The 24,660-nt window shown below is 38.5% G+C and overlaps 3 protein-coding genes across 7 annotated transcripts in view; 1 reads left to right on the top strand and 2 right to left on the bottom strand.

Moving 5' to 3' along the window:
• Window positions 1-716: 716 nt before the first annotated feature.
• Window positions 717-4,449, top strand: cks2 (CDC28 protein kinase regulatory subunit 2). Its single transcript, XM_044129700.1, has 3 exons — window positions 717-918; window positions 1,251-1,378; window positions 3,976-4,449. The coding sequence occupies exons 1-3, from the start codon at window positions 860-862 to the stop codon at window positions 4,017-4,019; spliced, it is 231 nt and encodes a 76-aa protein (XP_043985635.1). The 5' UTR covers window positions 717-859; the 3' UTR covers window positions 4,020-4,449.
• Window positions 4,149-7,458, bottom strand: odf3l2b (outer dense fiber of sperm tails 3-like 2b). Of its 4 annotated transcripts, none has more exons than XM_044129695.1 (5): window positions 7,117-7,458; window positions 6,948-7,027; window positions 6,408-6,518; window positions 5,843-5,956; window positions 4,149-4,998 (listed from the first exon to the last, which is right to left on the bottom strand). In XM_044129695.1, the coding sequence occupies exons 2-5, from the start codon at window positions 6,985-6,987 to the stop codon at window positions 4,508-4,510; spliced, it is 756 nt and encodes a 251-aa protein (XP_043985630.1). In that variant the 5' UTR covers window positions 6,988-7,027; window positions 7,117-7,458; the 3' UTR covers window positions 4,149-4,507. The 4 variants fall into 4 exon arrangements, with proteins under 4 accessions (XP_043985630.1, XP_043985631.1, XP_043985633.1 ...); XM_044129696.1 differs by having other exon boundaries at window positions 4,149-4,995; XM_044129698.1 differs by lacking the exon at window positions 5,843-5,956.
• Window positions 7,459-9,224: 1,766 nt separating this feature from the next.
• The window catches only part of cpamd8 (C3 and PZP like alpha-2-macroglobulin domain containing 8), a 40,846-nt gene continuing 25,410 nt past the window's right edge, over window positions 9,225-24,660 (bottom strand). Inside the window, exons 29-45 of one of the 2 annotated variants that reach the window (XM_044128365.1) lie at window positions 23,338-23,494; window positions 22,390-22,464; window positions 20,843-21,008; window positions 20,396-20,482; window positions 20,141-20,277; window positions 19,591-19,746; window positions 18,894-18,956; window positions 17,759-18,021; window positions 17,587-17,674; window positions 15,390-15,464; window positions 15,174-15,279; window positions 14,900-15,010; window positions 14,612-14,824; window positions 13,961-14,056; window positions 13,530-13,601; window positions 10,297-10,492; window positions 9,225-10,183 (exon numbers count right to left, since the gene is read on the bottom strand). In XM_044128365.1, coding sequence (XP_043984300.1) covers window position 10,183; window positions 10,297-10,492; window positions 13,530-13,601; window positions 13,961-14,056; window positions 14,612-14,824; window positions 14,900-15,010; window positions 15,174-15,279; window positions 15,390-15,464; window positions 17,587-17,674; window positions 17,759-18,021; window positions 18,894-18,956; window positions 19,591-19,746; window positions 20,141-20,277; window positions 20,396-20,482; window positions 20,843-21,008; window positions 22,390-22,464; window positions 23,338-23,494 — 2,062 coding nt within the window. In that variant the 3' untranslated portion in view covers window positions 9,225-10,182. The remainder of the gene's footprint in view (window positions 10,184-10,296; window positions 10,493-13,529; window positions 13,602-13,960; window positions 14,057-14,611; window positions 14,825-14,899; window positions 15,011-15,173; window positions 15,280-15,389; window positions 15,465-17,586; window positions 17,675-17,758; window positions 18,022-18,893; window positions 18,957-19,590; window positions 19,747-20,140; window positions 20,278-20,395; window positions 20,483-20,842; window positions 21,009-22,389; window positions 22,465-23,337; window positions 23,495-24,660) is intronic. The other variant, XM_044128366.1, reaches the window with a different exon arrangement.

Here is a 24,660-nt window from a genome sequence, read left to right as displayed (position 1 = left end):
ATGTTAAATTTATCTCAGAAGAATGTTATTTGCAGTCATTGTTTTGACAATAAGAAATTAAATGATATCAGACTCGCATAGAACCTTTCAGCAACCTCAAAGATGTTTTACAAAACATTTATTTACATTCACACACCCACACACACACCTACACACACGCAATAGTCAATTCACACCTTTGGCCTAAACCTAACTCCTAATCCAAAAACAGCATTTCCTCTCTTAGGGACCAAGAAATTTTATTGCAATTTTCAATAAGGAGCAGTGACTCTCACAACCCCACATTGTAGACAGAACTAGGTCCCCACAAGGAAACAGGGACCTGGTTCACACACACAGAATATAACTTTTGAACTTCACTCAACCTTTGGTGCGTCGTCGATCTTTTTGTGTCTGCTTTTCTTTGTTATATAAGGTAGAAATTATACTTTAGTCTTGTACAGCATTGCGAAAGGTGAGCATACAGTATGCTTGTCATTCTTGTTTACGATTTTATGGAGTCCTGTAACGCAGAGATAGAGAGACGCTAAAGCTCTCAAGATATTCTGCTTACTCAAATCCTACCACGAGCCAGTTTTCGAACTAACCATAAATTTTGGCTAAATATATACTGCTTTCCTATTCAAATAAAGAGAAGACATCATAAAAGCTCATATTTCTGGAAGAGTGGCTCATCTTTTCAGAGCTAGACGATCACTCTGAGTCAGCGAGCTGCCGACTAGCCAATCAGGAGGAAGCGGGTAACGGTCGGGATTTGAATTGTCGTTGGAAAACAGCGGCAGATGACAGCAGGTTGTTACGCTCGTAACTAACGCAAGCCAGTTTATTCACTCGGGAACAGGATTATAACTGAGATAAGATGTCCAAGAAACAAATTTTCTATTCTGACAAGTACAACGATGAGGAGTTCGAGTACAGGTACTGCACTGTTCAAGTTTTCTATGCTGGTTTTATAGGCTAACATTAACATAAGATCACGATTTCTCAGTTCTCTAGCATTGTAGCTCGTCATATAACTTAATATATACTGCCAGCTTATATTTTGATTGCAGCATTTTTGTGCATGAGTTAAGTGACTATTATAAATATATCAGTATTAAGTTACCGTTTTCCTGTAGAATCAAAACATCATCCGGCTAACTGTTAACCATGCTAACAGGCTTATGCTAACCTCGGTCTCATTAATATTTAAATAGTGTCTTTGAACTTGGCAGGTTGTTTCAAATGTGATCAAATTTATCTCCATACAGACATGTTGTGCTTCCGAAGCAGCTGTCTAAACTGGTCCCCTCCTCCCATCTGATGACAGAAGAAGAGTGGAGAGGACTGGGGGTGCAGCAGAGCCAGGGCTGGATCCACTACATGATTCACAAACCAGGTTAGTAACCAAGGATCCAATGGACAAGTTTCTGAGTAATGTAAAACCTGTTCTGCAGAACTTACTTGTTGCTCGAATATTGCTTAGTGTTCTAAATTTCTACAGTCACATTTCTATACAAACATATAAACTGGAATTTTCTTAAAGAAATCTCTGAGCAAACTTGAGATTTTGTTATGAGAACTATAAAAGCAAGTTAAAATGTAACATTCAACCCATCATTTCACAGAGGCAGAAGGTATTCAGCACTCTATTATGTGCTGATGTACTGTTTTGTCTTTAGCAAAGAGTCATATATATATATATATATATATATATATATATATATATATATATATATATATATATATATATATATATATATATATATATATATATATATATATGACTCTTTGCTAAAGACAAAACAGTACATCAGCACATAATAGAGTGCTGAATACCTTCTGCCTCTGTGAAGAAGGTATATATATATATATATATATATATATATATATATATATATATATATATATATATATATATATATATATATATATATATATATATATATGACTCAAGATTATCTTGTTTGTGCATCATAGTTTATGTCCCTCTGATTCTTTTTAAGTTCTTAAGTGTGTAGAGAATGCATGCTGTTGGTAAATGTAAATAGAGAAAATACATTTGGGTGTTCTGAGTTTGAAAACATTTAACAAGTGGAGTTGGTGGGTGTCTTGTTTCTTCCCAACATTTAACCAGCTAATCATTGATTCAAGTTTCCCCATAAACTTGAATTAGTGTTTTGTTCATCTAAAATAAAACTAGAAACTGGTGTCAGCCAAATTGTTGTATTTCTGCTTAATCCACCTTTACCTCACAGTATAAATTTATACTTTATCTAGCTTTCATGTAACATTTTAGATGTTGTTGATGATGAATCCAACTTTTGTCCTAAGCCAACAAATCAGATGGTATAATTTCATTCCCATTTGATTTAGACATTAAAACAAATTTGTGTCCTACATGAAAGATGTTGGAGTTAGTAGAGCAATTCCAAAACTGTTTACTCTCTAATACTGCACTATTTGTGCTAGGTTTTACCATGCAGTGAAGAGCACATCATGGTGGAAGTCGATGATCTCACATATTAGTAGTAGGGCGAACAGAAGCACTCTGTTATTATTAAAATAACAGGAATCTAATTTTCCTGCTTTTACATTAATGTATTTTTGGAGGAAATGCCTTCATTTAATATTATTCAGTCTTTTCTTAAAAATTAAGGTTAGAATTTCGACTTATTACAATTGAATTACATTTTTAACAATATGCAGAGATTTAACCTCTTTAAATCTGTTTTTTTATGTTATTTGTTATGGAGTCCCACTTCCCACATTTTGCTCACTTTAAAAAATGTTTGTATAAGAGAGTATTTATACAGACTCTTACTCAAAATTAAGGAAGAATCATACTTTAACAGGTAACAATCATACTTGTTACCTTTATAGGTAACAAGAATCATTATGTAAATGAAGGGATTTACCATAATTTACTGATTGGAAACATTTCTTATTTCCATCAGTTTAGTTTACCCTGTAAATCAGAATAAACTACTCACTACTGGATGTCTCTCATCATATTAGGCATGACTTAGCTTTTATGTACCTGAGGACAAAATCTCACTACAAATAAAATATTCTGATTTACAGTGTTCTACACAGTCATGACAATGTGCAAAAACATTTTATTACATTTTCAGAACTAATAAAGTATGAAAAAATCTTTCACATGGTTACTTATTCAGTTTTCCAAAACAATAAGTCTAAATGTCTACAAATTATGTGCTTTTCCTTCAACAATTTCTAAGTAAATCAAATTCTATCTTTGTTTTGCCACATCACAATTTGATTTTTACATTTTTACAGTTACTATTTTTGGTTTACTAGATTCTATCTGATAACCCTCACATAAATTCACAGCCTTAAACATGGGCCTGTGTCACTGCTTTTATGGCTTCAAGACAGCTTTCAATCTTGGATTCCTAATCTTAACACGATGAGATTACATAGTATGCAGCTCATTTTTAAAATCTTCAAAACAGAATAAATTTATCATGGATCAAAAACCATAGAGTCAGCAGTTTATTGGAAAGCTTAACCATTCTATATTTTGAAATGGAAGTGAACTCAATAAGTTAAGAAATCATAACGCAGTGACATAGAAGTCCTTTACCAGGAAATGAAAACTAACTCCACTGCTTAGTTCATAATTTATACAGATCTAAAAATCTAACTTCGAGAATTTAATGTCCACAACGTTCTGAAAACTGAAATTGATTATTATTATTTTATTTTAAAGAATATGTTTTTTTCACTCCTAAATATATACAGTCTCTGCTAAAATAAGTTAAAAATCTTTTACTGTTTGGGACACTTTTCTACTTGGCTGTGTTTTACTTTTGTTCTTCATTGTTGACTGTTAAATCCCCTGCTTTGTATCACTCCCAGTGAGCGAATGAGCCGTATCGCTAATTATGTAAAAGAAAAACCACACAAGTCTGCCCTTATCTTATATTCTATATAATCTGATTTGTCTTGTCTTCTCTTGCTTTGACTATACAGAACCACACATACTCCTTTTCAGAAGGCCTCTTCCCAAGGACTGAATGGGAAGAATCTTCAAGCTGTAAAGCTCCTTTGCATCATTGAGCTGCACTTCTCTTCTACTTATATATCTCTAAAAATGTTCTAATGATTTTTGTAGAAAACTTTCCATTTTCCTTTCAGAATCCCTATTTTTCTTTTTTCTTTTTTTTGCTTGTATTGAGAGGCAAGCTGCTTGTGTTCACTGTGAATAAAAACCTTGTATATGCTACTATATGAAGGGGAATGTTTACTTGTCCGTTGTACACTTTAAACAAATTTTTAATGTCTTTCCTTGTTCTTCAAGATGCATTTATGTACTGAGTGACTATAGGGTTTTTTTTCTGTTAAACTTTTGTTTGCGTTATGTAAATTCAATGTTATTAAATGTTCGAAATGTTGCAAACAAGTACCTTGTTACTTAAAGAACAAAATAAAATGTTAACTGCAATATGTTGTTGCTTGTTTTTTTATTTGTTTTCAAAATTCCAGGCTTGTTTATTTGACTCTGTTAGTCAGAAAACCCGACCACTAGTGGCGTGACAAATTCTGAGTGTCTGACGCCCATGGAGTATGCTGGTGCTCTGGTCTTGTGAGCCGTGACGTTCTCGGGGTTGTACGTCCCTGGACCGGGCTTTTTGGTCTTGTCTTTGGGTACGTCGTGACGTCCCAACATGGAGAACGCAGGCTGCCGCGGTCGATACACACTAGGGTCCGTACTGTTGTATCGGCAGGGTCCGGGAGTCTTGGCTAAATCTTCAGATGCTCCCCCGGTGCTGAAAGTACCCAGCATAGTGTAACTTGCGCTGGCTCTCTTATTTGGGATGTGAGATCCCAGGAGAGGAGGCAGGCTGTACTTGTTGGGAGCGGGGACCGGGTCTACGGTACGGTAGCGGGTACGACGGCCCATCGTGTAGGAGGGCGGTTTGCGCTGCAGGTTGCAGGGTGGAGCTTTCTCAGGACTGTATGTACCAGGTCCAGGTGTGCTGAATGACTCTTCTACTGATCAGAGAACAGGAAAATATAAATACAAAATAATAATGGTGGAGCCTAGTAGGCCTGTCACAATAAACATTAAATCAATTAATCGCATGATATATTAAAAAAAAACAATTTTCATTTGCTTGATGTATCGTTTTTCCTCTTTTCTATCTCTTTTGGCCAAAAACTGAATGATTGTCAGTCTCGTGTTTTGCTCCCAACTAGCCTTTTTGTGAAAGATAATTTTGTTTACAGAGACTTTGCAATTCATTTTATTTGTTGTTTTCTTTATTTTAGATCAGGGGTAGGGAACTCCAGGCCTCGAGAGCCGGTCTCCTGCGACTTTTAGATGTATCTCAGCTTCAACACACCTGAGTCAAATAATGAGGCCATTAGCAGGACTCTGGAGAACCTGACTGCACTGAGGAGGTCATTCAGCTGTTGGATTCAGGTGTGTTGAAGCTGAGATACATCTAAAAGTTGCAGGAGACCGGCTCTCGAGGCCTGGAATTCCCTACCCCTGTTTTAGATCATTAAAATGTCTTCCGGTTCCAGTCTTTAAATGTTATTGATCCTTCAAAATGTGCTCTTGTGTTATTGTGCCATTATTACTATTGGCATTACTATTGCTTTTATATTACTTGAAAATGGGCTAAAAACAACAATATTATCGTTTATTACAATAACTTCTGGGACAATTTATCATCTAAATTGTCACTCTAGGCCTGGAAAGGCCTAGAGTGTAGTTCATATAGTTCATAGGTAACAAATGAAACTTCATTTCTGGAAAGATCCAAAGGAAATATAGATGAATAAAATGTATGAAGAGTTAACATCCAGCCATAAAGAGTGAGCAAAAACTTACTCTGTGCTTTCATTCTACTCAACATTGAATATGCAGGTGTGCCATCCTTTCCAAAGCGCGTGATTTTTGCATCAACATGATACAGAGGCCCTGGACTGGAATCGAGAGAAAGCACTGCAATAATAAAGTAAAAACCTTCAGAACCCGCTTGATGTGCTTAGGTAGAGAACTATGAAGCTCTATCTCCCTCTAGGGGTACAGAGCCATTTCTACACCACACAATGGAGTGCAATCTGGTGTGAAGGATATATCCTGGGAAGATGAAATCATTTTTTGAGTTGATGTTTATATATAAATACATGAAGAAGCATTTTTATATTAACTCAGATGTTTTCACTTATTTTTTTATCAATATCTGACCAGATCGTTTATGAACCCAGCGCAATCTGACTGTATGTAGCGTGACAGTGAGAAGAAAATAAAAGCATCTCCACAGCTTTAAACCTTTGTCTTTTTTCTTTTCTTTTGGGTGAAATTTTTGAAAACCAAAATCGTTTTTCACATGTTTTGGAACATGTGAAAAAGTTTAGTAACATACTGCATCTATAATCTTGATGCCACTCACTGTTATTACTGATCTTGCCGTGGAAAGAGTAGGCCGGGCTGGCTGGTTTTGTGAAGTCGTGGCCAACAAACCCAATGGTGGGAGGCAATCCATAGCGCCCAGGTCCTGGTCCTGGAGACAGGTGTCTGATGAATTTGCTCATACACAATCTCACGTAATCTGTATACTCTATTGCATTCACAACACAAATGTTTAAATACACAGCTACAAATAAAAACCAATAGTAATTTATTGTGTACTGTAGCTTTGTGGAGGGTTGAGAGTTTCCATTTGACCAACTTAAATCCAGACGAATTATTGTTAAGCAAACGATTCTGCTCCAGAAGATGTGTGCTGTGGAGCTGCAGCAATCATTTTTCTCAGAACAGAGCGAGTCCTGGCAGGTCGGCACACTGTGTATATTCCCTCTTTTCTCATGTCAGTTAAGTAACCAAAAGTGACTGCAAGATTTAATGCTAATGATGTTTATATGCACACAAACTGTAAAGCTAGATAAATCAATAACAGCATTAAGATTTATTATTTCTGTCAAGCACTCACCTTTCTCTTTCCAGGCAATTGCTGGGTATTTCTTCTCCATTGGGCTAAGGGTCCTTCAGGATTTAAAAACCGTAGCAGCACTACAAAGATATTCATGCAACATGTGAAACTGGATGGAGGTGGGAAATAAAAGAATTTAAAAAAAACGCCAGAAAAGCGAGTTATGCACCTCATTGAAGTCAAATTCTCATGTCAGCCAAAGGTGAAGCAGGGTATGCACCAGATGAGCATCAGTGATGCATCTTTCTCTCTACTTTATCCCACCATGGAGAACTTTTCAGCAGCCATTCAGGATCAATCCCTAGTTTTTCTCTGAAACAATCAGGAAACCTGACACCAGTAATGTACATCAAAATGACAACAAAGCGATAGACTCCTCCCTATAGCTCAAATTGTAACCCTCTGCCAGCTTGCCTCTTTTGTATAAATAATTCGTCCAAAGCAGCTCAGACAGGTGAATAGCCTCAGTCCCAAAAGGGTCGGACATTTATAGGTGCACTGAGCTGGTACTTAGAAACAATGTCATCACTCTGATTCACTCTCATGTAATGCTAGCTGTCCCCTGCAGAGCATGGAACCAAGATCCCCGTCTCCCCCCTTCCTCTTTTCACTCTTTCTGCTCATTGGAGCGTGGACGTGAAACATCACTCTTCAGCCATGCATGCAGTTGCCACAGAGACTGCCTTGGGTAGCTTGTTGCAGTCAGCCCCCCTGCAGTGGTGGCTTGTTGTCTAGAAATGTTTTGATCAATCGTGAATGCTAAGATACAACAGATGCAGCAGCCACAGAGTATTTGTCTGGTGTATCGGACTTTCACTTTTGGAAGTTGAACCAGCAGCCTCTGAGTTTATCTTCTTATAATCATTTGGTTACACTGTCTTCATTGTGGCTGAATATCAGCAGCACACTAGCTATTTTTTTTAATGTATCTAGTGATTAGAGACACAGAGGTCTGACCTGCAATCTGCTGGAGGTTGAGGTAACAGAGGGGGCCGACAAGTGCAATCGCTGAACATTAAACTTTAACACGGTCTAGCTCCCTCTCAGCTGTTGCTTTGGTGATATGAAAACAAATATGATGTACCTCCATGTTTTGAGGTACACACTTCCAGTTAGAACCTTTTGGTCATCATTGTCTTGTAATTCATTTACAAGATTTGAATTCATTTTCACAATTTGAACCAAAAATACGAAGCTAGTCTAGAAATTAAAAGAAAATAATTTTATCAGTTCTTCTGTTTTCTACAGCAAAATAGCACCAATTGAACAAGTTAATTCTATTAAATATTATCATTATTCAGAAGAAGCATATTTTTTGGCCACAAAAGTTTGATATTATTCTTGGACTATACTGTAAAATTAAGTTTTATTTTGAAAATGCAAATGCACAAATGGCTCTTTTGATTGTAAAGGTTGCTGACCCTTGTTCTACATACAACTAACCCATTATAACATTGTGGAATGTTTTTTTATTTTTTTATTTTAGCTTTTTGCCTATTCATTAAAACTAAAAAAGCAAGGAAATCACATTTAAACAATTCACAGCCTTAGCTACGCAGCTAAAAAAAAAAAAAGCTGTTCCAGATCCTTCAGATGATTCTTCAACTGAAATAAAGTCCACCTGGTAAATTCAGTTGATTGGACTTGATTTGACACACATCTGTCTATATAAGGTCCCACAGTAGTCAGACCTAATTCTAGTTGCTGAGTGTCATTGTACAAAATCATGAAAGTTTAACATAAACTGAGTTGGTGAAGGAAAAAAAGCTACACCCCAAGAGAAGACTGACATTTCTTGGTAATCTTCTCAAGAAATTAAAAGTAAGAAAGGTTTCGTATTCAGACAATAGCAAAACCTTTGGAATAGAAAAGGTGAGACTTTCAGGCCAAAGGACACTGTACAAATGTCAAGCATGGTGGCATCATACTGAGGGACTATTTTACAGCCAGTGTTGGAATAATAAAGACAAGCAACTACCTTGCTATTCTTCAACTCAATCAAAACTGTTTTAGGAGGAAATAGAGCAAATTCACATTAACCTTCTAAACTTGCTCCATTCCTGACTGTGCTTTAAAGCCAATCACATGCAAAGACACCAACTAATTTAAATCCACTCTACCAGTTCGAATAAAACAAGTGGTCAAATATCCAACCAAAAATACCCCCAGAAGCTAAGGAACAAATTGCTGATGTTTATTTTTGACCTATGTACAGTTGCACTGTATAAGGATAAAAAAAAAAAAAACCCACCATAAATTCAATCCTGGAAACAAAAGCCTGGTTTGTGTATAAATTTTATTCTCATTTGTTTCAAAAGCAGTATTTGATATGAATCAGGATTACATTTGGTCAAATTTGGTACATTTACATCAATCAATTTCCTCAACATCCTTTAGTTGATCGACAACAAAATAGCTTATGATCTGTACAATCAGCTTTCCTGGCAGGTAAGGTGAATGGTGAGAGATGGTGATTAAGAAGTTTCAGAGACAAATGCAGTGTCCAAATGCAGCGACATTCAAAAGCTCCAGTAACATCAAAGTCTGCAGTTTGACAAGACCTATCTGTTGTGTTGCTCTCCCTGTTTATGTTTCCTGTCTCTTCAAAGCTGTGCAACAAATAAAAAATGAGGATAGCATCTTACAATGAAAGAGTACATCAGCTTATGTTTCTGTAAAGCATATGGTTAACATATGTGTTTCTCCAGCAGCATACCAGCACAATAATTTTCATCAGACCTTTCAGTTATTCGGTGTTAAAGCCAAAAAAGTGTTTAAATAAGCACATCAAAAACCACAATGTGGGGAAAAAGTAGTCTGTGTGGGCAGGTAATGTACTTTAAAACAGAAATGAGGAGTTCTAACTACAAATAAATACCACAGATAGAAAATATAATAAAACATATTGCTTAACATTGAGTGTAATAACAAACTAGTGATTATAAAGGCAGCACACTGGTTAAAGATTCTACGCTGACTATTGATGAGTAAAAAGGCCTGGAGGATTCTAGTTTTAAATCATTCTCATTCACATCCTACCACACACAAAAACAGACACACATGATAAAAGCATCCATTCTTACTCCATTCAACTACCAACATAAACTCAGTTCCCAGACCACGCCGACTTTCTGTCCAAGCCAGTCCGCATAGTATCCATTTTCTTTCCATTCACAAGCATATTCACAAATATGGTACAATTTTAAGGTGGGCGTATGGGTTCGGTCTGCGTATTTCTGTGGACAAGGAGAAGAAGAGAGACGACGTTGTTACAAGAGTACCTCAAAAATCATGCAAGTAGTTCCAGTCAGAACAACCAGAGGAATATCAAATTCAGAGACACACATACCATCGCTCAGGGGTGCTCTTTGTGTCCATTGTGGGTAGCTGGGTATTTGCTTGTAGGGGCACTTTAGGCTGCACACCTCCCCCACCTTCTGGTATGTCAAAATGGTCTCCTCCCTCTCCATCAGCAAGGAAAGGATCTGAGTCATATTCGTAGGAGTAGTAGGACACCTCTGGCATGGAGCCTTGTTCCTCTTCACCTAGAGGGACAGACACACGTTCAGTTAAATAAAAGCTGATAATAGACAAGTACGGTCAATGACTGATCACAATATCCACTGTGTAAAGGAGAAATTAAGTTGTTGAGCAATAAATTATCATCTTAGTAGCATTCTAGAGTAGGGTTTATGTCAAGTCATCTCAACTGGGCACAGAATCCCTGGGATTTTGGTTACTTGCCATCATCTCTTTGCATTACAGTGGACCCCCTTGTATTCGCGGATTCACCTATTTGCAGATCTTTCTGTGGAACGCAGCTCTAAAGTATTCATGGAGGATTTTTTCTTCCATACACTTCTCTCTATATATAAAACATCTAAAATATTTGAAAGAGAATACATTTGGGAAAGTGAAATACAATGGTAAGTGACCCGATATTGGCTGGCATTTGCAAGGCTGTCAATTTAAGCGATCCATTCACTTTCCTTGGAGCTGATTGGTCGGACCCCCAAGACAGGAAATAAGGAAGACTGTAGATATTAGCTTCTGTGGTAGTACTAAGATAGTTTCCACTGTGTATATTAATGCATATCAAGGTATATTTGGTGTTATTAAACATTGTCTGAGGGGGTCTGAAGTATTTGGGGATTTATCAATTCATAAGTGGCTGTGGCCTGTATCCCCCACAAACACTGGGGGTCCACTGGTCTCACATGCAGGAAGCTGCTGCAACAAATAATGATGCATTGTCAAGAGATAGACAGAAAAGAAGTGTCCTCTTCAAGAAAAACATGAAGGAAAGTCTGCAATTTTACATAAAGTGCAAAAACTGATAGTAGAATATTTTCATGTTAATCTTCTTTCTGGTTGCTTGGTTTAGCTGGAGAATCATTTCTCCAAAGATGGAGATTAGCTGTTTGTGCAAAGGGCAGGGAATTATGAGACAGCCTTGATTATAAAAGATTATATTTAGTACATTGTATACAAGAACTTCCTAAGATGGAGTACCAAATGTTGTCCAGGAGGGGACCCCCTTCCGTAAGTTGTTTGACACAGTATGTGACTAAGTCTATTTTTCTTTAATGTTTTATGTGACTAGAGGTATTAGAGTTTCACTTTAAAGCTCAGATGGAACATGTTGCATGAAACCCCACATTTAAAGACTTGCACATGTAGGACCCAGAACAAATGATAAAAGAAATACCATAGATCAAATGAAGCCTTCAAGTCTGTATTTGACTGTATGTTGACCGTTGCAGCAGGTTCATTAATAAGACAAGTCTGCACATGGAAAGTAATTCCAGAGCTTCAACTTCCTTCGGTGCGTCTCATTTTCTTGGCCGAACTCATCTTTACCTTTTGCTTTGTTGTTGCTCTCAGAAGACTTAAGTTTAATGGTTTACAGTGACAGTGATTTTACAGTTCATATAATAATACATCTAAAGTGTCACTATAGCTGAATGTGTGTGTCAGTGTGGCTCAAGAGACTGCAAAAGACATGAGATATAATAATTAACATTTTGCATATTTGCTTTTGATTGCAAGTGACAGGCATATACCTGCATTTGTGCACTACATTCTTGTGTCGAGCATTTCGCTTTTGTACCGAGGGAGACCTTTGACTGAGAGAAGCTTTGTGAGGAGCAGCTACTGGGAGTCAGAGGCTGAGAAACAAGTCAGAGCAGGTCACACGACATCAAACATGCATGCACAAATGCACACCTGGATACCGCTAAGAAACTGTAGATAGGACTAATGTTATGTCCCCCCAAAATTGAACACCCCTTCACCCCAACACACACACACAACATTAAGGTGTTAGAACCTGACACTTTCGATAATGTGTTTTCATGCTGTCATTGCCAAAAGGTAATAAAATTAGATCCTACATCCACACAGTGAAACATCCTTTCAGCAATTCTGTGGTTGCTTATCAGGAGAAAAGGTAAGCTTCCTGACAGCAACAAGCAAGCCCGGTGTGTGGAACTTATCCTCCCATTTATCATACTGATTGTAGACATGAGGTGGTGGCAGGGGAATGTGCCGCCACACACCTACGCATCAGTTTAACCCCAATCTCCTCACCCCTTTTCCTTTGTGTCTGCTCTGTGTTCTCTTGTTTAGTCCTGCTTGCTTCTCTTTTGACTTTTTTATGCTTTGTCACGCAACAACCATAAACTTCATTTATTGGTATTTCACTTGACAGACCAACACAAAGTAGAGAATATTTGGCAAGTGGAAGAAAAATGATGTATGATTTCAAAAATGAATGACTGAGATTCTTGTTCAGTCTTCTTAGCAAAGTACACCTGTCAGACTGAATGGAGAGCATCTGTGAAGAAATAAATATCTTGCCTGAGATTCTCAATTGGATTTAGGTCTGGATTTATTTGTACCATTATAACAAGTGACTATACTTTACTCAAAGTATATATTTTTTCTTTCTGAGCATGGAAAGTAAGTCCCCTGGCTCAAATCCAAGTCTTTTGCAACTTCATACAAGTTTTGGTTCAGTTTTGTTCTGTGTTTTGCTTCACCCTTCTTTCCATTAACTCTCACCAGCTTCCCCATCTCTCCTGATAAAAAGTATCCGCACAGCATGAGCTGCTTTCACCATGTTTTACTGTGTTGATGGTGTGTTTAATGTAAAATGTACAGTTACTGTTCCGAATTATGGGAAAAGCAAAATTTTGGTTACATCTGACGACAGCACAGTTTCCACATATTTACCATGTCCTCTGCATGGCTTGTTTGGCAAACTGCATATGAGGGATACTGTGGTTTTCTTTCAGCAGATTTCTTACATTATCATGACTAAATATGAACACAAAGGTGTTTATGCATATAGTAAACACCTTTGTGTTTTGCATATTAACAATATGTGGAAACATGTTGTAAATGTTAACAAAATGACATTAATCTGACATGACAAGCTGCCTCTGATTGATGAAGAAAGTTTGCACAAGCAGAATAACGGCTACTTTTAGTAAACACAGCTGCTGATTCTTCCAGGCGTGAATGTGAAGAATCAGGAGGCAATTGTGGATGTGGTGTAGGAGGAAGGTGTGGTTTGGTCACCTGTGTGTACAGGCACTGAAGGTTGTTCAGTTTCTTGGTTCACCACTGCCTGGTTGTTTTCAGTGGTCTTACCTTGACAAACACACACAGATACAGACTTTAGATCATTCACATAAACGTGGCTTCCACTTTGCCTAAAACAAGGAATGCTGGTGTTGTCCACAGCTCAGGAGCACTTCACTGATAAACAGCGAGGTTTGCTTAGTTTTAACAAAGACTTTCGTCAAAATGTATACCTCCAAAAATAGAAGGAGGCAAATCATGAACAGTTAAACAATAACAGCCTCCTTTTCTTTCCTCAAAATGAGGAAGCCGTGAAACAAATCTGCCCCTATTCAAGCATACACAAACAAACAAGGTCAGGGAGCGCGTCAGTCCTTTTGATCATTTACAGCATGAAACACTTGGCACAAGCTCAGGACTTTTCCCACCAAAGTTTTGTCTATGCCTTTTCCCCAATCTGCTCCGCAACATGAAGGCTCCTTTGTTGTTGGGCTGTGCGTCGGAAAGGAATGTGACGAGGATTTCTGAGGAAGGACAAAAGCACTCTGTCATTTGGAGAGAGCCCTGTAATATGACGGAGAGTGAGTGAGGGTTGGGGGGCAGAGGGGTAGAAGATGGGTAGAAGTTTTTATTTTCCTCTGAGGACTTGTCCAGTAATCAGCTTGTAACCTGAACAGCTGTTTCCTGAGCTCAGATCAAGGCTCAGAAACATTTACAGGTGCACGCATTTACAGAATAAAATTGAGTTGCACAATAAGCAAAGTGTGTACGCAGCAGTCTCACACGGACCAGATATGCACATGGACCAGTGAATAAAGTATTTCTGCTCCTTGAATGTTTTTCATATTTTGTCACACTACAACAACTAAAATCTGAAAAAAGAGTAGAAATAAAAGAACCATACAGCCTAACAGGTAAATACAGTTTAATTCTGATTGTGTTCTCATTGGTTAAAATATATTTTACAAGTTGGAACAATTTAAGATGAGCTACTTTTTTAGTTTTAGATTTTAGGTGTAATAATTTGTGTATAAAAAGTCACAATTAGAACGTCCACATGCAGTATTTTGAGCACTTACTGGGTGAACACTGAGACACGGGGACTTGTTTGATGCGAGTCCCGTTTCGACAAGAAGACACCTCCATCTGACACTGGTTCTGGTAGAGCTGCCCATCCGACCCACAAACGGGCTCCCCGTCGTAGCCACAGTCCCTGTAACATGTGCAGCGCTCAATCTGCTCCTGCTCCAGGCAGCCTAATACATTGTTGCACTGGTGTCCCTGAACAAAACCTACAGAAATTGGTTAGATGACAGAGGAACAACTAAGGTGCGTGAAAATCATTATGCATTTGTTGTGTTCCTCACCTATCCACTGATTGGTTGAACTCTCGACCTCATTGCAGGTGGGCCCATCACAAAGCTCCCGTGAAAGTGGGCTGCTCTCGCTAACGTTGTAGAACCTGGTGGCCTCAAAAGCTGCATGACAAGCACAACGCAACACCATATTTGCTACTTTGCAACATGTAAAGTTAAACACTTGGCAAAGAAGAAACCTTAGTCAACACAGGAAGAAATTTAGATCCTTTGGATTTTAACACTTTACAGAACTGCACCAAAAAAAATTTTTTTAGAGGCATACCTGGTTCATAGTAATCATAGATTTTGACCGGAACAGGTGCTGTCTTGCCCACAATGTATTCCCTGATAGCTTGGAAGGCCACACATGTCATACATTGACTGGGAATCTAAGACAAAAAGTAGCACATACATACACATGCGCACTGGTGCACAAAATACAGATCTGAAATTTTGCACACCTCAGAATCATTCAATCCATACCTTTACTTCTACATACCTCATCAAAGTAGAACAAGACTTTTCTGCCATTCAGCTCATATCTCTTCAACCCCACTCTTTTATCCATCATCAGCTGTAAAGAGAGACAGAAAACAATTATCTGCCAAAATATGGGTCAATTTTGAAACCTCAATAGATCTTCTTATTGTAAATTGACACAAAACTATTTGTACACTGGAGGTAATTTGAGATGTAATTATTAAGATCACCTCAGGCAGGTATAAGATTCGTGTGTGAAAAAAGTTAAATTACAGACTTGATAGAGCGAGTCAAAAAGTTAACACATTTATTTACACCCATAAGAAAGATATGGAAAAAAACTTAAACTTCCATTGCAAACAAATTTAATCTTAAAACAAAGACAAAAAAAGAAAAATGCAACCTTTATTTTGAGCACATCTATTTAGTGTGATCCCTTTTTCACAACCTCATGAAAAATGTTGTATAGTTAGCAAGAAGTCTTTTCAGCAAGCAGGCAAAATGTAATTAAAAATAACTATTTACATTGCATGATGTTTCAAATTCACAAAATTACTGCTACAACTGATAAATATTTTTGCTTGATTTCCTAATCTTGCAAGTTGAAAATTGTCCAAGACAGATGTACAGGAACATTTGCAAAGAAGTTGAAAAGCCGATATCTGCAGTTTTAAATCAAACTGTGATAAATCGAAATTTATAAAATTAATCTTAATAGATATTAATAGCAATCAGCACCACAGCAAACTGGACAGCTCCACATCACACCAGCCCAGTGCTACTTCTCACACAGAAGGAAATTTATTTTCTGTGATTAAATGTTGTAGACCCACAACCAAAGCTTTAAATAGTTCCTATTGTCTACATGCCAATTTAGAGACTCTACATGTTTTATTGCCACTTGTGTGAGTCATGATCTTCAACTCAAGTTGCCCTTGTGGGAAACAGCAGAAAAGTGACTGCAAGGGCTCTCCGCAGAAAATGACTGGCAAATATAGAGAGTAATGAGCACACTGTTGTGAATCTGTGTGAAAATAATAATAAAAAAATCCCATAAGTTTGTTCCCCCAGTCAAAGGTGGCAGTCTTGGGACAGTGGGGGGTTTATGAGGTGCTCACCTGGAGCTGGCGCCACAGAGACACTCGTATGTAGACGCACTCTTAAAAAAAAAAAAAAAAAGCATTGTTTGTTCACATAGCAATGCAAACCGGTTGTGAACTTCCGCAACTCAAACACTAAACTCACAGCGTCCTCTGGGCTGTTAATCACGGCTCGTTATGTCAGGGTGACAGGAGCCCTAAGCAGTTACTGGACTAATCATTTATGTCCACAGCACCTATGAAATAAGATGAGGCCAAGCCGAAGCCAGGGTTGCCACTGTAAACTTGAGGAATGTGAATGGCAGTCCGGCAGTCAGCAGTAAAACCCAAGGGAGGCCAGCAGGGGTTTAAACTCAGCTTGTTAGGCACCACCACTCAGGTCAGCCTCCAGTGACATACTGACAGCACGCTGTGTGTGTGTATGTGTGCATGTTTTACACTGCTCCAGGTAGCCACAGAGGTGTCTCTGTAGTAATGGAAGCCTGCAGACTGAGGCCCTATTACAGCCCAGTAATGAGGGACATGCTTCTGACGGGTGACTGGGGAGCTGACCTGGATTCAGCCCCAAAACCTACTTCATACTTGCTGCCACCTTTCTAATTACACACATTCCTCAATATACCAATGCAACCAACGTCTAATAATGCTTTAAGTTACTCATTCCTTGGCTAAGAAAAACAGATTAATTGTTTGTTAATGTGTTACTGCTTCCAGCTGAGTTGATATTGCTTTTTCAGAGTAAAAAGACCAGATGATTCACAGCCGCTCTATGTGTGTGTATGTTACACTGTATGTCTGTAAAGTGTTGGTGTGACTTCACTGAAATGTTTTTTTTTTTTTTTTTTATCTGCCTATTTTACAATGCCTTTAGAAGATCAACCATTTCTTTTCTCATTTATCAGAACTCATTTCACTGATAATTACGCTGTCTTACTATTTCCAGCAGCATCTTAACATAACTTTTCTTGTTGTTCTGAGGTTGATACGACAGGGGGATAAAAATACATGGTTCATAGTATACAGTATAAAGCAAATAACTTGTATCAGTGCTCTGTTACTGTGAGGAACAGTGACAGTGAGTGAAAGCTGTGCATGTGTGGCTGAGTGATTCCATACTCTTTCCAGGCTTTCAACATCAGCTCTGAAACCAGAAATCATGGAAACTTCCATGACTGCCATGTTGGATGAGCCTGAATGGAGCCACCTAGACCAGAAAATTTGAAAAATAATGAACAAAATAATTTTTTTCCCACTCAGCTCTGTACACGGGAACACTGTGAGTCTCTACCTAGTGCAAACTTCTAAAGAGATGTGGAAGCTCAGTTTGTCCTGGTGGGCCGCCGGGTCGTCATCGTCGATGGGAGCCCGACGCTTCCGACTGAGCTCAGAGCGGTTGTCAGCTCGGCTTCGGGAACGTGAAGCAGAGTGCTTGGAAGTAGAAGATGAGGAGGAGGGCTGTAGGTGTCGCTCCTGTAAAGGTTCTTTCATATCCACATTGAGTTGGAAAGCTGGCTTTGCTACTGGGTCAGGCACGTTATAAGACACGTCAATCTACAGGCAGACCAAAATGAAGAAGCAGAAAACACTTAAGATAAACCACATCTTTATAAACATATAATATATTTTTTAATTATTCAGATCTGGTCTCCTCTGATTGGAGCACCTTATTTCACATGTTTGCCATATCCCACAAATGGCTTGTGGCAAACAGGAAATTTTTTGTCTTTCTTTTAACTCAGGGTTTCTTTTTGCCGATCTCCCCGTCCCCAAAAACATCAAATGCATGGAGTGCATGACTAACAATTGTCCTGCATTTCCACCTGAAAAATAAGATTCTGCAGCTCCTCCAGAATTACCTTGTTCCTCTTAGGGGTATAAGATATGAATGCTTTTGAAAAGCATGGTTTAGAAATTCATAAACGTCCTAAATGGTAATTCTGACAGTCTGCTTACAAACATGTGCAAGTGGGGACTATTTGATTGCCCAGCTCTTGCATTTAATCATAGCCCACGTGTGGGTTGGCTAATGAGCAGCAATAGATGCACAGAAAAATGGGGATTGAGTGAAAGTTGTTATAAAAAACTGTGAAGCAAAGGGATGCTGTAAAAAAAAATCATTGTATTCAGTTACAGTTACATTTCTGTGAAAATGTTTTTCATTTCAGAACAATTATCAACTTAGCTGATGAGAAATACAAGGCAAAAACCCACTACTGACAACATAATACATGAATCAACCAGTAAAATTCCCTCTAACAAGCAACTCTGAGTTTGATTTTTTTTTTTTTCATTAACTTGCTGCAGCAGCATTTGACACACCTCTTTTTGGCAGATCATTGTGAGCCATAGCATTAGAGCTTCAATTTAGGTAATTTTCCAAGACGGCAAACAGGCATTTACACAAGCTTGAGTGCATCTAATACCTGCATGAGACAGCAGCCTTCACCTTTGGCGCTGACAAAAAGGCCTGTGGGGATACTGGGTATCTACAAGATAAAAAAGCAGGATAAACAAAGAGTCAGAGGGGGCAGGGAGAGGTGACTGAGTCATTTATCAAGTGAATGAATGCTGTAGGCTGCTGCACTGATGCTAGTGGCTCCCTGGCTACTTACCAGCAGCCCTAAATTGCCCCTAATTAAGTTGACAACCCTAATCATAGCAGAAAAAAACATGCCTGGCAACGGAGCTGCTTGCATTCTCACCTGAAAGACGATGTAGTCAGGGGAGATAAACCCGTCACTGTCAAGTTTGTTTAATGTGTGAGTAAACATGTCAACGAAGCACAGATACTTAATCAAGAAATCAACAAGATGCATTTGAAAAAATCCACCAGGCTTCATTTGTAAAAACAGAACACAGAGACTGCAGCTTGACTCTGATAAATAGCTGCTCACTAATCACTAGATAGGCGTGTATATAATTGCAGCTTAAATGAATGAAATGCCCCATCCATCTTGGTTATGACATCTGGAACTAATACATAAATTTGATAAAGTGTATTAATTATCATCATGCCAAACTGGTGTTTCCATTACATTTGTGTGGAAGAAGAATGAGCAGCCTTGAAGCGGCAAAACAGGCAACTAAACACGCAGAGCAGTTGTTCTAACCCACATTCACCTTGGCCCTTTGAAGGAGTTTTTTGTTGTCCCGGTTAAGCTCAAAGGCCTCCTGGAAGTCCAGGTTGGTGGAGGCTAGAGAGATGGTGAGATTGACCCCTCCTATGTATGAAAGGATGGCATACTCCGACAAGGCATGCAGAGCCACACACGTGTCCTGAAGAGATTGGTTAGCACAACATACATTTAGAACAACCACGGTGTTGGTCAAACAGTCTTTCTTGTTTTGTTTTTTTTGTCATACTTGAATGTTTCAGGTTACCAAAAAATTTTTTTTTCTTTACATCAGAGAAAAGGAACTTAAAAACAAACAAAACATAGTTTTTTTTAATGAAACATCCCATTTATATGTTGTCAACACTCGCCTACAATATTGCTGGTCAGAGTTGATGCCTAAATGAATAACGCCAAATACGGATCAGTACATTTGGAGCATAGAGTAAGACAAATGTTTACCTTCTAATAAGTTCCCCACTGTGGGACAATAAAAGATGCTTCTATTCTAATATATATAAAAAATAGTGAACAATAAATATATTTTACAAAGTTACCTGTGTGGAGGAGAAACCACCTAAAGCATTCCTTTGCTGGGAGAGCCATTTGACAACAGGCAGGGCAGAAGCAACATCACCCAGGACAGTGTAGGTCAGAAGACCATAGGCTGTCATCTCCACCTCTGCTGACACAACTTGGAACAAACAGCTACATTTACTGACAATTCTCAGGGTTGTTTTATTTGCAGGAATTAAAATTAAAATTAGAATAGTCCAATCACACCAGTCCCCAGATATTTTTCTAAAACGTACCTGACTGAGAGAGACCATCACTGAAGCCCATGAAAGTATCTTCGTCTGTCACCGTGCTGCCAGTCAGACTCCAGTGGGTGAGCCCATCTACAACAACAAAGGTAGTGAAATGAAGGGAAACCGTAAATAGACTATTTTGCATCAATACCAATCTCTTAATTTAATGTTGCCTTAATAAGCACTAAACATTGTTTCTGTCACTGAAATTGTACTTACTAATTGTTTAATCTACACTAGCCTCAGGTCCCATGAGAGAAATTGCATTTATAAGATGAGACCTCCGAGGAGCTCTGCTCATGCTTTTAATTACTCATCCTCACACTTGGTGGGAGTATTACTGCACCTTGAATGCAGGTTTTTTTGTCTCGTGTTTTGTTGTTTATTTCTTTTGTAAATATGTTTTTTTCATGGTATGGAACTTGAACTGAATCACAGAGGTAGCAGTACCTTGAGTGATGGCCATGTGGTTGAGGCGACGCAAAGCCAACGGAGCATAAGGGCTGCGGAGCAAAGACAGGGCGTATGCAGACAGAGCTGTGGTGTAAGGGTCGTCAGCAGAATATGTGTTGCTTTCCAAGAAGTCCTTGGCTTTAGCCACTGCCACCTTCTCTTCCTGTACACAACAACAGTAGGGTCAGAAACTCATAGAGTACTGATTAAAGTGATCAAAGTCTGATATTCACATTAACACATTAGTTGTCACCCCAAAAACGTTTACGTATTAGTCAATTAGTCATGAGGACACTGATGTCCTTAAGATAGTTAACGGGTAATGAATAAATACTATATATATATATATATATATATATATATATGATCTTTGTTTTTGTTATAAGTTATAGTTCATATTCTTTTCTTCTTATTTTACCAACTAGATACTTGTATTGAAATAAAATGCTAAATATGTCTGAAATTTTCCAAGTTAGATTAACAAAAGAGGGACCAACAAATCTGTCCACATCTGAAGTTCACAATTTATTCTCCATTTTGTGTGTTTACTGGCACATTAAGAACCTACTATCTCCTCAATTTAGATAGAAAAACCTCCGGTATACCTTTGAACCGACCGTCCGACATACAATGGCCGAACGGTTTCTTCTGCCCAAAAGGAGTTGTTATATAAACACTCATTATATCCTTAGAAAATGTAGTTTACTTTCTTCTCATCCATTAGATTGTAGTCCGCTAGAGTCATCTTGCTGTAATTGGCAGTGTTGCCTTTTAATTAATGGAAACTGGAAAGGAGGTCAAGGTTTGGCATTGAAGTAAAGAATACCTTTTCATTTTTTATCAGCTCTAAAAGGGCAAATACTAAGAAGAATCCCTGTGGAGAAAGACAGCAGCATGAAAGTGGAGAGACAGATGGATGGAAACGGGCCAAAGAGATGAAATTCCAAATAAATTCAACTATTTAGAAAACTGGTAAGGAAAGATGAAAAGAGTTTCAAGAATTTGGATCCTGTACATTGAGCTTTTAAGGACTGATTTTGCTGAAGGGGAGTTTTTCGAAAAAACTCAAGATGGTTACATGTTCATTGAAGAGTGGATGAAAGAGTGAGAAAAGTGCTAAGGAGGTGTGTTTTGTGAGGCTAAAACTGTCGCTGCATGTCAGCCCGAATGTTTTGAAGCAGGTACATTAAAAGCGCTGGGGCATAACAAATTTGAGTGGGCCGACTGCCAACACATCCATCTTCACAACGTTCGGGAATGCAGTGATACGTCCATACACGAACCGGCCCGGTGGGATGGGCCTCCTTCGCTTCTTTAAGTGGGTCGGGAATAACTCTGGGTGTTTACTCTTATGATGATAAAAACCTCCCTTAGTAAATTCAACAAAAAATATAAATCAAATTCCACATCAGGAAATTTTGTATCAACGTTGGTTTTTAGATTTGTTTATAACTGTTAAATATAACTCTATTTTTTTCCATCAGAAAACTCTCTCTGAAGACTGACTGTTAAATGAAAGAAACAACAGAGGTTTTTGAACTTACCTCTGTTGTTATCCCCGTCTCCAACAGAGCTGCTACCACATAAGCAGTTAGAGATATCTTGCCATGGATCCCCCCCTACAAAAAAAACATCATAAGTTATTTTATAAATTCCTTATAAATTCTCCCCTTAATTATGTACCAAAAAGATGTTGTAAAGGTAATATTAATAAAGTCATTAAAGTAACCTTACCAATAGCATGACCATGATATTCAGACTCAATCTTTAACATCACTGGCACATTACAGCAGTGATGAATGAGGGAATGGATAGGTGGATGGATGCAATATTGTTTCAAAATGAATATTATTTCTTTTGAAACAATGTTTCTTGGCAATAACATTTATAACTGTTGGAAAGCCAGGTTATTTCTCTTCAAACGATGCCACATTTGTAAAGAAACTGCATTTGTTGAATTGCAGATTTGAGCCCATTAAAAAAATGCCAAAAAAGCTTTTTCTGCAGTGGAGTCTTGCTTGGAGGTTCTATTACTTGAGGTGATGAGAATCAGGCGCCTGATTAACAGTACCTGTGAGCATCGGTCAAATAGCGTCTGCTCTAATCTGAGAGAAATCCGTACCATTAGGGCAATTATTCCATGCACTACTCAGGAAAAGAAGTAGTTGATGTAAAACAAATAAGTTCCCAATCTGCCATGTACCTTCAAACATCAACTATACAGTCCATTAGCTGTTTGGCATTGACAGATACATTTTTCATGGGTGGAATCCAATTTCCTTACATATGAGTCACCATTTGACAGAACACTAGCAAACAAACCTTTACTGGAAAGAACAGGGATTACATGATTAAGTTAATTAAGTCTTAAACATGACAAAACAACAGCCAGGTTTCTATATTCTTTGTTGTATTACTGTTTTAAATTTAAATTGGCAGGTAGAAAAACGGCAAACTGCTTTAAACTTACATCTATCCAAACATAGACCTACCTGCAGGTCTTTATTGAGGATGCGCCCCATAGCAGGAAAAGAACCATCTTCTCGCTGATGTTTGATAAGCCACGACTTGGCTGCCTGGAGCTCTTCAGGGTCAATGAAGATAAATCCCCGAGACTGAGCAAAGGACTTCAGAACAAATGCTGTCAGCCTAGAGGACAGATGAGTGGAGATGAAAGAGCAGGTAAGAGGAAGAAAAATGAAGATCCTTAATGAGCATTTACAGTACTTTCTAACAAAAATCTGTAAATACACATCACCCACACATCAAGTGTTTTCCAAAGAGCCACCCGCTTTCAATTTGTCATCAGAGGACAGGAATGTATAGACAATTTGATGAAATGGCAAGAAGAAGAAAGGAATGAGGAGGGGAGCAGATGGGCAGTTTGATCAGTGCAACCGGATGCAACAGCTGTGCTCTTGAGAATGTGAAACTGCACACAAGCCAATCAAACATGTTTCTGGTTGGGAGTAAAACATTCCCCAAAAGCATTCCTCAACTTATGAAAGCACAGATCCTAGGGATGAAGGTTTGTGAATCCGGACGGCCCAGGAGGGCGAATGAAGGTTTGTGAGTTACGGTTTCAGTGGGCTGCAGCGGAGAAGACTCTGTGGAGTGATGGAGTTCATCCAGGTCAGTCCTGGGTTCATGGCTGAGCTCATAAATATACATAAACAATAGACCTCCTGGTAGTGAGTGGAAGCTGCTGTCTTTGGCCAATAACTGATGGGACACAAGTCTTCCATTACAGCAACCCTGACCAGAGTTAGGTAACTATAGGTGAGGTACATTGTTTACGAAGCAAAGAAAGAAAAATGAGATGGAAAGGAAGGAAAACACAAACATTCACACTTTACTTTCCTAATGTGGCCCATAAGTGAGATCATAATCCAAGAAAACAGCAACAGGGGAATAAGTAGGGAAAAAAAGAATGGTACGTACACTCATAAAGCAAAAACATAAAATCTTTCCTGACTGGAAGCTGGTTTATTCCTCCCCTGAGACAAAACTGATGCCACAGTTCTGGCTTTAAATGTTCACCCTCAAGGAAAAGCTCTGGAGAGTGTAAACGTGAAGTGCTTTGGGAAAGGAAGGAAGCACAAGGGAAGCTGACTTCCGCCCCACAACCCCCAAGCTAGAGAATCCTCCTAGTAATTTTCTTCCTCTTTCCCTGTTTTCTTACTTCCCACTTAAAAATCGGTCTTCTCCAGCTCCACTCTCTGAGAGTGTATTTAGAAGAGGCTTCATGATAAATCCAACCCGGCTGCGGCTTTACTAGGAATGTTATGATTTGGACTTAAAACTGTCCAGATTCT

This window comes from Gambusia affinis, linkage group LG10, assembly GCF_019740435.1.
Source record: "Gambusia affinis linkage group LG10, SWU_Gaff_1.0, whole genome shotgun sequence".
NCBI lineage: Eukaryota > Metazoa > Chordata > Actinopteri > Cyprinodontiformes > Poeciliidae > Gambusia > Gambusia affinis.
The sequence above is the reverse complement of the archived record's forward strand: the minus strand, read 5'-3'. Positions and strand labels throughout refer to the sequence as shown.